The sequence below is a fragment of the Grampus griseus genome (genome assembly GCF_964374135.1).
Source record: "Grampus griseus genome assembly, chromosome: 9".
In the NCBI taxonomy this organism is placed as follows: Eukaryota; Metazoa; Chordata; class Mammalia; order Artiodactyla; family Delphinidae; genus Grampus; species Grampus griseus.
In genome coordinates this window covers 91077062-91093570 of record NC_139003.1, presented here as the reverse complement: position 1 = coordinate 91093570, position 16509 = coordinate 91077062, and the positions used below count along the sequence as shown (strand labels likewise).

General features: G+C 41.0%; 1 protein-coding gene across 3 annotated transcripts in view; it reads left to right on the top strand.

Moving 5' to 3' along the window:
• AMPH (amphiphysin) overlaps positions 1 to 16509 on the top strand; it is a gene marked incomplete at its 5' end in the record, with an annotated part of 190479 nt that overhangs the window by 113112 nt on the left and 60858 nt on the right. For all 3 annotated transcript variants that reach the window (XM_082662331.1, XM_082662330.1, XM_082662329.1), the window contains 3 exons: positions 3 to 98; positions 8412 to 8519; positions 10449 to 10534. In XM_082662331.1, coding sequence (XP_082518457.1) covers positions 3 to 98; positions 8412 to 8519; positions 10449 to 10534 — 290 coding nt within the window. The remainder of the gene's footprint in view (positions 1 to 2; positions 99 to 8411; positions 8520 to 10448; positions 10535 to 16509) is intronic.

Sequence of the window (16509 nt, the reverse complement as noted above, 5' to 3'; positions counted from 1 at the left end):
AGAAATGTGATGTGCTGTGGGAAGACTTCCATCAAAAACTAGTGGATGGGTCCTTGCTGACACTGGACACCTATCTGGGCCAATTTCCTGACATAAAGGTATTTTATTCTGTGTCTATAAAGGGAAGAATTGAATGGTCCCATGTTCTTATTAAAACATGGGCAAGAGATAAGTAGAATTAAAAGTCCTCAAGCTGACATCAAAAACAGTTGGTAACTTTTCATGTATTTAAGCATGAGATTTTTATCCTGTTCCTAACAGTTTAAAATGAAATATAGTTCCAGAAATCACATTTCCTCCTTTAATGAACTGCTTCAGCTTTTATTTCTCTACAGAAGTCTTTTTAATCCTATAGATATAAAATCATAAATCAGAGATACCAAAAAATTCCAGTCTTCTTTATGTTCAAACCTTTTGGTAATATGGCATTTGGCAAAAATTTCCGTTAGAATAAACAAAGGTCATGAGGAAAGGAGAAACTTCATTGCACATGTGAGAGCAAAATCTGATCTTTTCCTTACTGTTTATTTTGTGTATGTTCATAGTACACCTGCGTATTTTTTCTCTCCTTGAAATTTTCAGGTTCACATTGAATTCTTAAGATGTAAGCATTTCAAATACATTTGCATCTGGATCTAAAAATATCTTGTCTAAAACATTTGTCTTATTCGACACTTGGATTCATTGAAAGGAAAATATACAAGTGAAGGATTGAATATCACAGATTTGAAATTGACTCTTAAGGTATAGATGGTCTTTAAACCATCAGGGCTGTATATAGCAAATGGTAGCATTAATAGATCTGCTCCCTAGTTGTTCTCCCAGCTCAAAGAGGACTGCTAGGTAAGACAGCCATGTGCTGCCCTTCCTGTAGAGCAAGGAGGCCATGAACCAGTGTCCACGGGCATTTTCAGTATCTTGCTAGGTGACCTCTGATGTGAAGTTCCATTTTTACCTGGCCTTCTTTATAGCCATTGCCAGACACCAGGAAACTATCTGCAGTAATGTGCACCGCCCTTGGCCATGAAACATAGTGAAGCTTCTTGGCCAAAACTATACTCCTATCAATGACGTTAGTTTCCTCAGTCCCACACAGAATGCCTAACGCTAGATGGCCAACACCTGAAGTGTGTTTTGGGACACCAGAGGCACCAGACAAAAACCTAAGTGGATCAGACTGGACATACTAGCCTTGTTGGCAAGATGTCCCAGAGAACAAATCCAAATGATGAATTCTAGGTGATGTTATCATAATAGGCAGCAGAATGCTTTACCGGGTCATTGTATAGCTCCATCTTAATTTGGAAAGGTATTAAGTCAGTTTTAAAAATTTTCTGAGAAATTAAAACAATTTTTTAAAAAGTTAAAATTCTGTACACAGGTAATGTGTTTTGAGGTATCTTCAGATAATTTGATAGGCATTGACATTTTGCCTTGGAATTTGCAGCATTTGTGGAGCAAACAGTCTCAGAATTATTATCACGCTTTAGAATACTGTTTATTGCATGGTAATTCAGTCTCCATAAAAATCAATTCCTAATAAATTACGTAAAAGAAACGTTTGTCTTCCTACTTGAAAATTTCAAAGAACGTCGCAACTTGTCTAAATTAGTCATATAATATTTGATAGTACAACTTCGATAAGCAAATAAAGGCTGTGATTGACTACAGAAGAATACATTTGAAAAGTTGTTGAGCTTCAGGAACAAAAACTTAGTATCACCAAAAATGTGTGAAGGATCTGTTTGTTATCTGTTATTTGTTATGATACTGCCCAGCAATAGCTATTTGGAAATTGACCATTCTCTCTAGGAGCGTAAAATTTCAGAAGACATACAGAAGTACCTTTGTTGAAACAGAGAGATTAAAATAAACTCATGATGGATTATGTTGGTTAGTCTTTTCAGTTTGTTGAAACACTCAGTGGAACTTTTATTCTATTTTTTAATTAATTAATTAATTAAATTTTGGCTGCATTGGGTCTGCGTTGCTGAGTGCGGGCTTCTCGTTGCAGTAGCTTCTCTTTGTTGCGGAGCACAGGCTCTAGGCACATGGGCTTCAGTAGTTGTGGCAGATGGGCTTAGTAGTTGTTGTGAAAGGGCTTAGCTGCTCCGCGGCATATGGGATCTTCCCGGACCAGGGCTCGAACCCGTGCCCCCTGCATTGGCAGGTGGATTCTTAACCATTGCGCCACCAGGGAAGTCCTTTTATTCTGTTTAAGCAGTTCTTTTCCTGTGGTCCATGGTGTCCATGGTTGAGGTCACACACAATAATGATCCTCCAGTTACTGAAACATCTTACATGAGAGATTTGGAATCATGTTATCTAGCTGGATTCCCTGAAGATAAATGAAATATGGTTTTACCTGCATCATGGAAAGAGCCTACATAATCTCTCTCTCTGTTTCTCTGAAGTAACATTTCGAATATTAGAGCATACACATAGGGTTTCAACCAAGATAGACAATTGTGAAACCATTTCATATCGTGAACAGTGAAGGAAATAGCAGTGTTTAACTTGGAAAGGAAACAACCTGAGGTTGGAGAGCAGTTGGGATAGCTGTTTCTAATAGTTGAAAGACTTCTTCTGTGAACATACACAGATGTTGTGCCTTTTACTCAATGGACGGAAGTTAGACGTGGATACAGACTCTGTCACTTCATAAAGTGAGTGCTGAGAGATTATGTAGTGAATGGGTTATTGATGAAAAGGAGGATTAATGATTAAAAATACAGTGGAGCATTTTCAAAGCCTGGAACACAGTTGACTTCCTTAACTCATTCACATCAACAGGGTGTGCATGGTGAGGCAAATTTCCAAATATTTACTGCAGCCCATCAGCAAGGGCTATGCAGTACCATTCATGAGGGAATGGTGTTTGACTTTTCCAGCTGTGATTGGCAGGGCACCTGGTGTTACAGTTTTTGTTGTGCAGCGCTGATATCTAAAATCAATGTTGGAATAAGAGCCAGCTTGTCCCCAACCTGCACAGGCTTACAGCTGTTAGCAGTTATTGTAAAATGAAGTTTAGATTTTATCTTAGCAGCTGTGCATGAGCCATTAAGCATATATTTACAGCGGTGGGCCAAAATGAATTCCACATTGGGGTTATTGTTGAAATTTTTTAAAAATTTAGTAAATTATTTTCTTTACTGCATACGGTCAATGAATAGTGGGGAATCTGAAGAACTTTTAATTGAACCATTTAATTGAGACTTCCCTTGTGGTCCAGTGGTAAAGAATCCACCTCCCAATGCAGGGAACCCAAGTTCAATCCCTGGTCAGGGAACTAAGATCCCACAGCTCCAGAGCCACGTGCCCGAGCACCACAACTAGAGAGAGAAAACCCACACGCCACAACTAGAGAGAAGCCCAAGCTCTACAACCAAGACCCAACACAGCCAAAAATAATAAAAATAAATAAATAACTAAAATAAGTAAATATTTAAAAGCCATTTAATTAAACGATTTACGATTAAGCTAGTAAATTTATTTAATAAAATTTACTATTGGATGATTAAATAAGAAGTGTATCATTTTCCATGTGAAAGCTATAGTGTATTAACTCTACCCTTTCTTAGGAGATGTGGTTCTTTTTTCAGGTTTCCCAAATATCAGGTAGGTAAGGCAATAAGATTGATATGTTTTGCCAACACAAAAATATATGCATCAAAATAAGTGATGGCCTTCAAAATGTCACTTCTACCATGGTAAGCTGTACTCCGTAATTAACTTGTCAGTTACACAAGAAAATGACTCACATCATTTACTTCACTTCTTGTTTTTGAACAAAAAATAAGATGATCCAGTGCACTGTTCCCAGGCTTGGAAGTAATTGAATTTTGCCTCTTTTCGAAAATCAAGTTTATCTTCAAAGCATCAAGATTTGCTTTTTAGGAAGATACTAAAGGACAACCTCCCCACCCCCGACCAAGTCCACAAAGCAGAGCTTTGTAAAAGTTTCCACAAAGTTACACAAGGCCACTACCTCAAGGGGCGGTGCTCCTTGGAAGGTAACAGATGTCTGCTGAAAGTAATGAGCTTTGTCACCTTGTTAGCACCTTTCTCTCTACCCTGCTGGGCTAATTCATCATATATTTTGAGTGAACGTGGTATGTCAGCCATCCTTCCACTGACGCCAGTCGGAAGTGGTCGGTGCAGAGGATAAAGTGAAAGGGATTGGAAGCAGCTAAATGAGTGTAACTGCCCCGCCCTACCTGTCATCACCCCTGAAGGGGGTGTAGAGGAGTAGCACAGAGTGACAGATGGTAGCTGGATGACAGAGTCTGTCAGAGACACCTGGGAAGTGCTAGAAAGAGTACTAACCAAGCATCAGGGGCAGGGACTGAGTGAGACAGGTGAGGGCACGAGGGTTCAAAGTCCTACGTGGACTGCTGACCCTGCACTAACATTACCCCAAGAGTGAGAGCCTCCTTAAACATTGTGCCCTAGGTGTCTCACTGGAGTCACCCTACTCTTGGCACTGGTCCCGGGGCTGACACCTAATTCATCTTTCGCCACAGACTTTCTGAGTAATTCTGGACAAGTTAGAGGTTAATCTCATGCAACTTCAAATTCCCTACCTGTAAAATGGGAAAATCCCTGAAACACCCATACTGGGCATTGCTGTGAGGACCCAGAGGACTATGTTTTGTAAACGATAAACATTTATATTATTGTTGTTTTTCTTCTTCCTACCCTATGAAATTTAAAGTTTTTTAAGGATCCTCTTCTGCAGTTCTCAGTATTAGACTAGCTGGGCACAACTAGACCCCTGGGGACTTTTTTAAAAAGGACAGATGCCTGGACTTTGCCTCAGACTAACTAAATCAGAATCTCTTAGTCTGGGGCTCAGGAATCAGTATATTTTACACTACTTGCTTATTAGTTGTTCCTCTTTAACTTAATTTTTAGTGGTTGCCCTACAGTTTGCAATGTACATCTTTAACTTGTCTAACTTCAGGTAACGTTGCAGCACTTTATGTACAGTCTAAGAACCTTATAGCAGTGTATTTCCAGCTCCTCCCTCCATTCCCTGTGCTCTTATTGTCATATATTTTCCCTATACATAGGTTATAAAGCCCACGATCTATTGTTTGTGCTTTTCTCTAGTTCAGTGACCTTTTCAAGCAATTCAAAGTAAAAAACCAAAATCTTGTCTATTTCCCTTAATTTTTACCATTTCTGGTACTCATTTCTTTGTACAGCTCCTGTTGGTATTAAAATTCGTATATGGCAATGAGTTCCCCCAGCTTTTGTTTGTCTTTTAAAAAACGTGTATTTCACCTTTACTTTTGGAAGGTATTTTCACTGGGAATAGAATTCTGAAAATCTCTCTTGATTTTTTATTTTTCAGTGCTTAAGGGATGCTACTCCATTGTATTCTGGCCTGCACAGTTTCTGAAGACTGTGCAATTCTTACCTTTGTACTTATTTTTTTTCTTTATTCTTGATTTGAAGCAGTTTGGTTTTGGTGTAGCTGTCTGTGTCTTGTTTGGTATTTATCCCTCTTGGGATTCTATGAAGGTCTTGGATGTGTACTTTGATGTCTTCCTTATTTTACAAAATTCCCAGCCATTATCACTTCAAATATTTCTCTGCCTCTCCCTCTCCTCTCTTTGAGACTCCAGTTGCACGATGTTAGACTGTTTGATATTGTATTGGTCTTGTATGCTTGATTCTGTTTTTTTTTAAACTTTTGCTCACTTTGTGGCAGTTTCTTTAGTGATTTTTAAAAATTAATTAATTTTTAGTTTTGGCTTCATTGGGTCTTCATTGCTGGGCGTGGGCTTTCTCTACTTGCGGCGAGCAGGGCTACTCTTCGTTGTGGTGCGTGGGCTTCTCATTGCGGTCACTTCTCTTGTTGTGGAGCACAGGCTCTAGGTGTGCAGGCTTCAGTAGTAGTGGCACGCAGCATCAGTAGTTGTGGCTCGCGGGCTCTAGAGCGCAGGCTCAGTAGTTGTGGCACACGGGCTTAGTTGCTTCACGGCATGTGGGATCCTCCCGGACCAGGGCTGGAACACGTGTCCCCTGCATTGGCAGGAGGATTCTTAACCACTGTGCCACCAGGGAAGTCCCTCTCTTTGTGTTTTAATGAGAAAATTTTCTCTTCATTTCATTTATCTTGAACTGTACTGTTTCTTTCCTCAGCTGTTTTAAGTCTAATGAAGAAATTTGTCCTCTGATAAATTTTATTATTTCCATTTGATTTCCATTTAGCTGAATTTCCATGTATCTGTTGACATTCCCTATCTGTTTATGTATTTTGTCTACCTTTTCCAGCTAGATACTTTAACATATTAGTCATAGTTACTTTAAAATTACTGACTGGGGACTTCTGGTGGTCCAGTGGTTAAGACTCTGTACTTCCACTGCAGGGGGCACAGGTTCAATCCCTGGTTGGGGAGCTAAGATCCCGCATGCTGCATGGGTGCAGCCCCCCCCCAAAAAAAATACTAAGACTTCCAACATTTGGGTCATGTCTGGTTCTGTTGCTTGCTCTCTTTTCTCATGGGCCATTTTTCTTTTTTTTAAGGTGTGTGTTTCAGAATTTTTGATTGAATGCCAGACATCGTGTATAGAATAGTGAAGACTGGAGTACTGTTTATGCCTGGAAATGGGCGTGCCTTTTTGTCAAGCCAGTAGTGGGACAGTTCAAATTACTCTGCTTGCACCTTGAGCTGGACTTGTGTTTTGTTGTTGCTATTGTTACTTTCGGTGCACTGTTGCTTTCAAATTCCTCTAGAATTGGGCTGCTAATACCTTGCACGTATAGTCTAACATCTATAAAATTTTCAGGATCTTGGGTTGAAGTCTAGTTTTTGCCTCTACTTTGACCCACATTGGTTGGGCCCTTGGATGCCAGAGAGTTTTTCTCCGTGTTCCTGCCTCCCTCAGATTTCAGGTGTCCTTGTGTGCCAGTGTTTCAGAGGGAGTCTCTCTCCATACACTTGGCCTTTCTCCAGTGGTAGGCAGCTGTTTCTTGTTATTCAGTGCTGGGCTTGGAGTTGAGGCAAGGCTGTTTTATGTTATACTTTCCTGGCCTGTCTTAGGCAAAGTCGGCCTCGTATCTGTGGTTGAGCTTGAACAGGAGTTTTCTGACCCTGCCAAAGTGGGATCAGACCTCTTCTTGTTATAGGAATCAGATCTTGGGCCCAAGAGGGTTTTATGTTCCTCCCCTATGGATTGAGATTTTTTTCTCCCACTCTTCTGTGTGTTACAATTATTTTTGAATATATCTAGGGGCCCAGGGGATTCCTATCCATCACTGGGGCCAGATTGATTTTGCTTCTACCTTTCCCCCAGAATCAGTGGATCTCTGCCTGGTGTCTATGGACCAGAGGATCTGTTGTTTCTTCCTCAAGTGGCTTAAGGCTTTTGCTTTGTAAAGAGAAAAATGTCCAAGGGAATGGGCAGAGCTTTGTCTTTCTACCCCCATAGCCATCAGAGATCATCTCATTCTCACTTGCACTGCAAGGAAGTGTCTTGTCCCCAGTCTTTCTCATAGCATACAGTGGAGGCCCAAGGAAAGAACTTGCCCATAAGTGCAACTTCCCTTTGTGTCTTGGACACCCAGCTATCCCAAACTGACATGTTAGCCCACAATAGACCTTAAACAATGTGTTAAAATTTTAGCTGACTACTTCTTGTCCACCTGTATGGTGGCCACAGCTTTTACCTGCCAAAGGTGAAAGAGTTGGTGTGTCTCGTCTCTCCTTGAAGAGACTCATCCCTCTTTGGAATTGAGATTCCTTTATTGCCATATGACTTCATGTGTGTGACACAATCAAGACAATTTATGCTTTTATAAATTATCCAGATTTTTTTCTTGCTAGTGTGACCGTAACATTGTTTGCAGCTCTCTATATCCTAACTGGAAACAGAAGTCTCTAGAAATCAATATATTTTAAAATCTCCTCAGATGATTTGAATGAACAAAAGGGTTGACAAACACTTCTAGGCAGAAGGGTTTCTTAGGAAGTAAATCTGATTTATAGAACTGCTGTTAGTGTGAGTGCTATGAGAATTATAAAACCAAATCCTAATATAGTCTTGTACTATCTTCAGAATGGAACATTTAAAGATCTAGAATAGAGACTAACAGAGAGTATAGGTTTAGGTGCTTCCCTCAACCAGTTCTGGAATTTCTCTGGTCTTTGCAAATTCTGCCTTCACCTCCTTACGATTGTCCTAATTATTTTCAGAAGGGAGGCCTTTACCTAATGGTTTTCACACAAAGGAGCGGAGGCTGTAGTCTGTTTTCCAGGGATCATTTGTCTAGTGAAATTCTGGTTCACCTCGATCTCCGGTCAAGGTCCCCAGCTACTGCGGACAAGGAAGGCATTTCGGCAGTCAAGAAGAGAGTCTGGGACCGCGTCTCTTTCTTAGCGCATATGTTTCCCTGTTGGCAGAACCGCATCGCAAAGCGCAGCAGGAAGCTGGTGGACTACGACAGTGCCCGCCACCACCTGGAGGCTTTGCAGAGCTCCAAGAGGAAGGACGAGAGTCGCATCTCTAAGGTAGGGGCCGATCCCACTGTTATCACCACTCTCCATGTTCTGTGACCTATCGCAACTTTGCTTTTGAAAATGAAATCTTCCCTTTCTCATGGAGATGGGAATCAGGACAGAATTGAAACTGAAGCACGGTGCTTGTGGGCTGCTGTTCATAATTTTCAAGTAACATTAAGGGTTTTCAGGTCACAGTAGAGTTCACATGGGTGACACTGACTCACATTTTCATCATCATAAACGTTCGCCCCCAACAGTACTGCCTGATCGAAGAAAGTAACGTGTCCTTACATTCTTTCTGTGGTCGTGCTCCATACTTGATGCCAGAAAGCAGATTCAACTAGGAAATCGAGTGTGAAATTCTCAGACATAAATTGTGCTTGAGTGTACAGATGTGTACTACAATTGCATGACGTTCTTTTTCTTTTAGAAAACCCATTTCCGGAGCGTTTACCATGTATGTCAGTCATCGGCTGACAGCTCATGGGAGACGCCTGCTGACTTCTCACTTGGCCTCCAGTCTTGCCTTCCCCCATCTGCACACACACAGCTGCCTGGATGGCCTTTCTGCAGCACATATCTAGATAGAGTTTCTCCACTGCTTAAGTCTTTTAACGGCTCCCATTGCCTGTAGAAAAAAAATTCTAGATTCCTTACCATGGCCCATGCGACCTTCGCAACTTGGTTCTGACTCACCTCTCCGTCCTTGTCAACTTTCAAGTCTTCTTTCCCCTCCTTTCCTCCCTCTACACATGTCCTAAGCTGGAGCCTCTGTGACCTACAATACCAGCTGCTGAGTGGCTGTGATAAGAGCTGCCCTTCACGCGAGGCCCCTGAGGTGCCAGGCACCATGTTCAACACTTCATTTACATCCTCTTTCTTCAATACTCACAACACCTGTGAGGTGGGCATTGCTATGTGCATTTTACGGATTTGAGGTGCACAGAGGTGGAGCAGTCTGATAAGTCCACGTGGTTAGTGAGCTCGCATCCCCAGTCCAGCAACCCCACCTTTTATGTATTGCAGTCCATTCTCCATCCCCTTTGTTAGCAAACATTTGCTCATTCTTCAAGATTTGATATCAAGTTAAAACATCACCTGCCCTATGGAACCTTCTCGATTCCCTGCACCATCTTCCTTAATAGCATGCTCCGTAACAGCTTATAAGCCCTTTCTTGTAGTGTAATTACTTAGACTTCCCACTAGACAGGGAATTTCTTGGAGAAGCATCCGTGTCCAGCATCTCGAGCAGAGCGGTGTATGTGACAGGCTGTTAATGCATTTTTGTAGCGTGAATGACTCTGTAAGAGATGCAAGAGCAACCATTGTAATGAATCACGTTTTCCTTTTGAAATAAGATTCAGTATTTCACTTTTTTTAAAAGTAATTAATTAATTTATTTTTGGCTGCATTGGGTCTTCGTTGCTGCACGCGGGCTTTCTCTAGTTGCGGCGAGCAGGGGCTACTCTTTGCTGCAGTGCGTGAGCTTCTCATTGTGGTGGCTTCTCTTGTTGCAGAGCACGGACTTGGGCACTCAGGCTTCAGTAGCTGTGGCACGTGGGCTCAGTAGTTGTGGCTCGTGGGCTCTAGAGCACAGGCTCAGTAGTTGTGGCTCGCGGGCTCTACAGCGCAGGCTCAGTAGTTGTGGCGCACGGGCTTAGTTGCTCCGCAGCATGTGGGATCTTCCCGGGCCAGGAATCAAACCCGTGTCCTCTACATTGGCAGGTGGATTCTTTACCACTGCGCCACCAGGGAAGTCCCCAGTATTTCACTTCTATTGAAAAATATCTTGTGGATTTTTACCAGATTCTCTGCTTCCCAAAATGTTTCCGGGATGCCATAAAGCTATTCCTATTTTATATTAAGCGATGTTGTGTCTAGAAATGGCTGTGTCTATGTGATATTTTTTAGTGTAAACATGTTATGTGTCACTTCTAGGCAGAAGAGGAATTTCAGAAAGCACAGAAAGTGTTTGAAGAGTTTAACGTTGACTTACAAGAAGAGTTACCATCATTATGGTCAAGGTAAAGATGTTTCTGTACAGGTTGTAGAAGTTCACGAACAGAAAATATTCCTTATCTTGTCTTATTCTGTGTGATGCTTCCGCACTGTGCAATAGAAGTGTTCAGTAATCTGTAATTTCTAATATGGTAGCTACTTGCCACACGTGGCTAGCTGTTGAGCACTTGGAATATGGCTAGTGTGACCGGGGAACTGAATTTTAAATTAAAATGATTTCTCTTTAACCCTTTTAAATTTAAGTAACCTGATGTAGCCAGCAGCTGCTCCATTGGATGGCACAGTCTTAGACCTTGGTATATTTCTCAGGTGGAGACCCAAATCTCAGCTAAGAAGCATTAGGAGAACTGCCCTTAACCTTGAAATTTACAAGGATACTCTTTTAGCTTTTGGAAGAACTTCCTTTATTCCAATAGCTCATCTAGTCTTCAGTCTTTGATACGAAGCCTCTGCTTTCAGCCCTTACCTGTTAACCCGAACTTCATTCCTATTTTAGATGTTAACCATTCTTCTCATTTATAGGTATTCTGCATTTCTCATGCCATTAAGTGCAGTTTTCCCCACTCAGTGGTTGAACAAGAAGCTGTTGGGTGAAGTGGGGCCTTATATCTCTGAATTCCCATCAGCACCCCCATGCTACCACCCTGAATAAACAGAATTGTGCTTGTCATTGCAACACTGCTTTAAGTCAAATCCTAAATCTTGGCGAGGATATGGAGAAAAGGGAACCCTCGTAGACTGTTGGTGAGACTGTAAATTGGCGTGGCCACTATGGAAAACAGTATGCAGGTTCCTCAGAAAACTAAAAATAGAATTACCATATGATCCAGCAATCCTACTCCTGGGCATATATCCGAAAAAGATGAAAACTCTAATTGAAAAAGATACATGCGCCCCTCTATTCATAACAGCACTATTCACAATAGCCAAAACATGGAAGCAACCTAAATGTCCATTGACAGATGAATGAATAAAGAAGATATGGTACGTATATACAATGGAATACTACTCAGCCATAAAAAAGAACAAAATAATGCCGTTTGCGGCAACATGGATGCAGCTAGACATGATCATAAGTGAGGTTAAGTCAGAAAGAGAAAGACAAATACCATATGGCACAAATGAACCTATCTATGACACAGAAACAGACTTATAGGCAGAGTATTATTCTTCCATTGTAGGGGGCTCTGGGGGAAACAGTGACCAGCTCCCGGGGGGACAGGCTTCCCTCAGGGCAGTGCTGAGGAGCGAGCATCCTGGCTGGCAAGCTGGGACTGCGGTAAGCTGAGCTTTTAATCCTTTCCACCATTTCCGAGAACAAAGAAACATCTTAATAAAGAAATTAAGTTGGCCTTGACAGCTGACCAGGAGGGACCTGAGAAGGCCTCAGACAAGTCCTTTGGGGAAATGGTAATGTCTCAGAGTCTCTTGTTTATGAAGAACTTGTGAAATGAAACCTCCCAAGAAGATGATATCAGAATTCAGAGCCTGGTACTCTTTGTGGGTGTATATCTTACTGCTGGTGACGCTAGTGTTTTAGAAGCCAAGGTTATAGTCAGAAAGTGCCCTTCCAGTGGAATGAGTGCCACATTTGTTCATTCATTGGTTTGTTCATTTGCTTATTCATTCATTCATTTATTCATGGACTTTTTTTTTTTTTTTTTTTTTTTTTTGTGTTCCCGGGCCTCTCACTGCTGTGGCCTCTCCCGTTGCGGAGCACAGGCTCCAGACGCGCAGGCTCAGTGACCATGGCTCACGGGCCCAGCCGCTCCGCGGCATGTGGGATCTTCCCAGACCGGGGCACGAACCCGTGTCCCCTGCATCGGCAGGCAGACTCTCAACCACCGTGCCACCAGGGAAGCCCTATTCATGGACTATTTACTGCATGCCTGTTCTGTCCTGTTCTGCTATATTAGGTGCTGGGCCTATACTCACGAACTAGACCAAGGCAGTGCCTACTTTGAAAGAATCTCTGATTTCATAAATTGGAGAGAATCACTATATGATAAGTTGCATTAAAAATATTGAACTTTTTTCTCAATTGAATACATCTAGTTGATTTAATTTCTCAGTTCTAAAAGGAAACAATAAACGTATTAGAAAATTGTGGATGTTTGTTTAGTCATTCTAAATAAGGTATTTCTTTCTAGTGCCAGTTATTTCTCTAAATAATCATTGCTATAAAAAAGATATGCTGTGTATCAGGAAACAGAATTTAAAGATAGAAGAAAGGGGATTCTTGTTTTTGCTCAATGTATTCAAAGTTCAATATGTTTAATAGAAAATTCCTTATAAATAAATAACAATAAAACAACACCAAGAAATAAGCAAACTAGGAATAGATGACTCACAAAAGGAGAAATTCAAATGGGCGATAAATAAATGAACAGAAAAATGTTAACTCACCTTTCATTAAAGGAACATACATAATTAAATAGTTGGTGAGATGCTAACTCTTTCTCATCATATTTACAAAGGTTTTGTGTGAAGTCACATTCAAAGTTGAGGGAACAGAAGGGGGAGCAGGTCAGCAGTGCCCATCGAAGCTTCTGTTTTCTGTGCCTTTCACCCAGCATTTACAGTCAAGAAGCTTATTCAAAGGAACTAGTAAAGCTGGACCCAGAGTTCAAGTCATAGGTCTTCATTAGGGTTTTGTTTATTATAGTGAAAAATCGATGCAAAGAAAACGATACCCACCATCAACTTCAACTTCATCCCACTCCCCCATCTCTATTTAAATCTGACCCTTCTTCAGGGCAGCCTCTTTGTCGTCTCAAGCAGATGTTTGCAGCTGGCACAGGGCTCATCACTCTCCTCTCCTCTTGGTTCCTTCAGCTGTTTCTGGCATATCTGCTAATTTTTGCTATTTAACCACGTATGGCCTTTTGTGGTACCTTTAACACTCGCACTCTGTTCTGAAATCTGCTTCTTTCTCTCACCAGTATGAATGGAGCATATGTTCATCAGTCAGCCCTCACGTGCCCCTCCAACTGGACTGTTAGTGTCTAGAGCCACCTTAGCCCACCACCAGGTGTGCAGCCAGAGTTAGATAGTCTCTTTGTCTAGTAATTGAATGAGGAACTACTGTCTGCATGATTGGGGTCCTAGGCTGCCAGTTCAAGTGCCCCAGGAAGATTCCTTTGCAAACCATGCAAGAGCTGGGTCCCTCTGCACGATGTTGTCAGGACACGTGCAGTCTCTCCTCTCCCATCCAGCCTCTGCCTTAGTTAGCTTCCTCAAATATAGGTCCAAGTCCTCTCCTTCCCCCAGGTCCAACAGGGCCATGGGTTGTAAGTAACTGTTGCCTGCGAATAAATGCGTGCTTCCTGGTCTGGAAGGTCCTCTGTCTCCCCAGGCTGTCACCTCCCAGGCTTCTGATCTGACCCTCTGCGTACTAACTATTTCCCAAACACACTGTGCCAGGATTTTCTTTGTTAATGTGTGTGTGTGTATACAGACATATACATGATTATGTATATTACAGTTGACTCTTGAACAACGCAGGGTTGCTGACCCCCATACGGTCTAAAATCCGAGTACTGCTAGCTCTGCCTCAAAAACAAAAGAACTGATAAATGACTCGTCCAAGGGCAGGAAACTGAAACAGTTCAGCTAGAATCAGAACTCAAACCCTAGTTCTTTTGACTCCACATATTATGATCTCTTATTGAACACAAGCTTTTCCCTACAGTTAGTTCATTTAAAGATCTGTCAAATGAAAATACAGGTACTATCTTTATTGAAAAACATCCATATGTAAGTGGATCTGCACAGTTCAAACCTGTGTTGTTCAAGGGTCAACTGTACTTTAAATCAATGAAAAGAAAAAGGTGAATTCAGGACCACATGATCACTGTAGATAAAGAATATTAAGATTGAGCGAAACATTCATGTGTCTTTCTCTGTCTGGCTTATTTCACTTAGCATAATACCCTCAAGGTCTATACGTCTTGTCACAAATGGCAGGATTTCCTTCCTTCTCATGGCTGAATAATGTTTCATTGTGTCTATATATCACATCTTCTTTAACCACTCATCAGTTGATGGACACTCGGATTGTTTCTATATCTTGGCTATTGTGAATAACGCTGCAATGAACATGGAAGTGTGATACCTCTTTGAGATTCTGTCTCCATTCCCTCATGTATATATATATCCAGAAGTGGAATTGCTGGATCGTATGATAGTTCTATTTTTAATTTTTTGAGGAATCTCCATACTGTTTCCCATAGCAGCTGCACCAATTTACATTCCCACCAACAGTGCACAAGGGCTCCGTTTTCTCCACATCCTTGCCAACATTTGTTTTCTCTTGTCATTCTGATGATACCCATTCTGATAGGTGTGAGGTTATACTGCATGGTATCGCTTATATGTGGTATCTTTTTTTAAAAAAGGCAAACTCATAGCAACAGTGTAGAAAAGTGCTTGCCAGGTGCTGGTGGTGGGGGAAGTAGGGAGAGGTTGGTAAAAGGTACAAACTTTCAGCTCTAATGAATAAGGACTGAGGACCTAATGTAAAATATGGTGACTGTAGTTGATAACACTGTGTTATATAGTTGAAATTTGCTAATAGAACTTAAAATGTTCTACAAGAAAAAGATAAATATGTGAGGTGCTGGGTGTGTTCATTAACTAGTTGGGGGAATCCTTTCACAGTGTATATATCAAGTCACCATCATGTCGCTTTAAATATCGTACAATTTTATTTGTCGATTAGACCTTAATGAAGCTGGAAAAAAGGATGAAGAAAACCCAAATAAACTAATCTTATAAAGAAAAAAAAAGATTAAGTGAAACATGGTAGGAATCTAAGGTACAGGTTAAGCCATAGGAGAAGTAAGTCTTATTGGTAGAATGGATTTTAGCACTCAACTACTGTTTCATTTCCGAACCTCTAAATTGAACTTCCAGCTTTTATTTTATTAAAATTCCAAACCATGTAATTCATGAGAAAGCATGGAAATAATATTCACGCTTCAGCAGAATTTCTTGGCAAACATGCCATGCTTTTCTATTGCGTTTTCCTCCTTTTGCAACCAAATACTGGTTCTCTGCTTGTTAACTGCATGGCCTGGGACAGTAAAACTCTTGTGCCTCAGTTTTTTTGGATATAAAATGAGCATCACTGCCTAGGGGGTTGTTATGAGGGTTAAGTGAGGGAATATAAGAAAGTGCTTAGATGACTCTCCCTTTTATTGGCTTTAATGATGATGCAACATTCATCCACCTCTACTGTTTGGAATTTGACTCACCACAAGGCACAGCTAAGCCGCTAGAAGCCCCCTTTTCTCTACCCTTTCAACTCTTTGTTTAACTAAAAGGGGTGCCTACTGTGTATGGGCACATTCTTATTCCCCAGTAAGTATTCTTATTATAAACTCTCTGAATATATGTTTACTCCATATATTGGACCTATTTAGTATTTCTGGTCCTTTCTTGCTCTTGATTGGCATTTGGAATCTAATTAACCAATCAGGATTCTGGGATGATTTTTGAGAATGTCACTGAAAAAAGAACATGAATTAAATCAAAGTAGTGATTTACTCAGATGGAGTCAGAAGGACTGAATTAAATATAGAGTCCAAAGAGCCCTCATTTAGAGCAGAGGGAGCTTATACTGGGGATACTGGGCTGAATCCACTGGGCTGACTGGTGTGCTTACTATTAGGGACCTAAACATGAAGACTGAGGGGACCTTGCTCATTTCACAGAAGCCCCCCCACCATGACTTTACTTCACAAATGTGTTTGAGGTATTGCGAATGAATAGCTTGTGTTTTTAATTTGTTCAATGAAAGTACACTCTCACTTCCGCTGAAAAATTGTAATTAATTTGTAGGTTTTTTTATTTCTCTCTATCAAACAAATTTCAGAATCCAAATATATGATACCAAAACTAGACCATTTATATTTTGTAAAAATTAATAAACTTCTCTATCTGAAAACTTTTACAAGATACAAATCTAAACTACAAATGC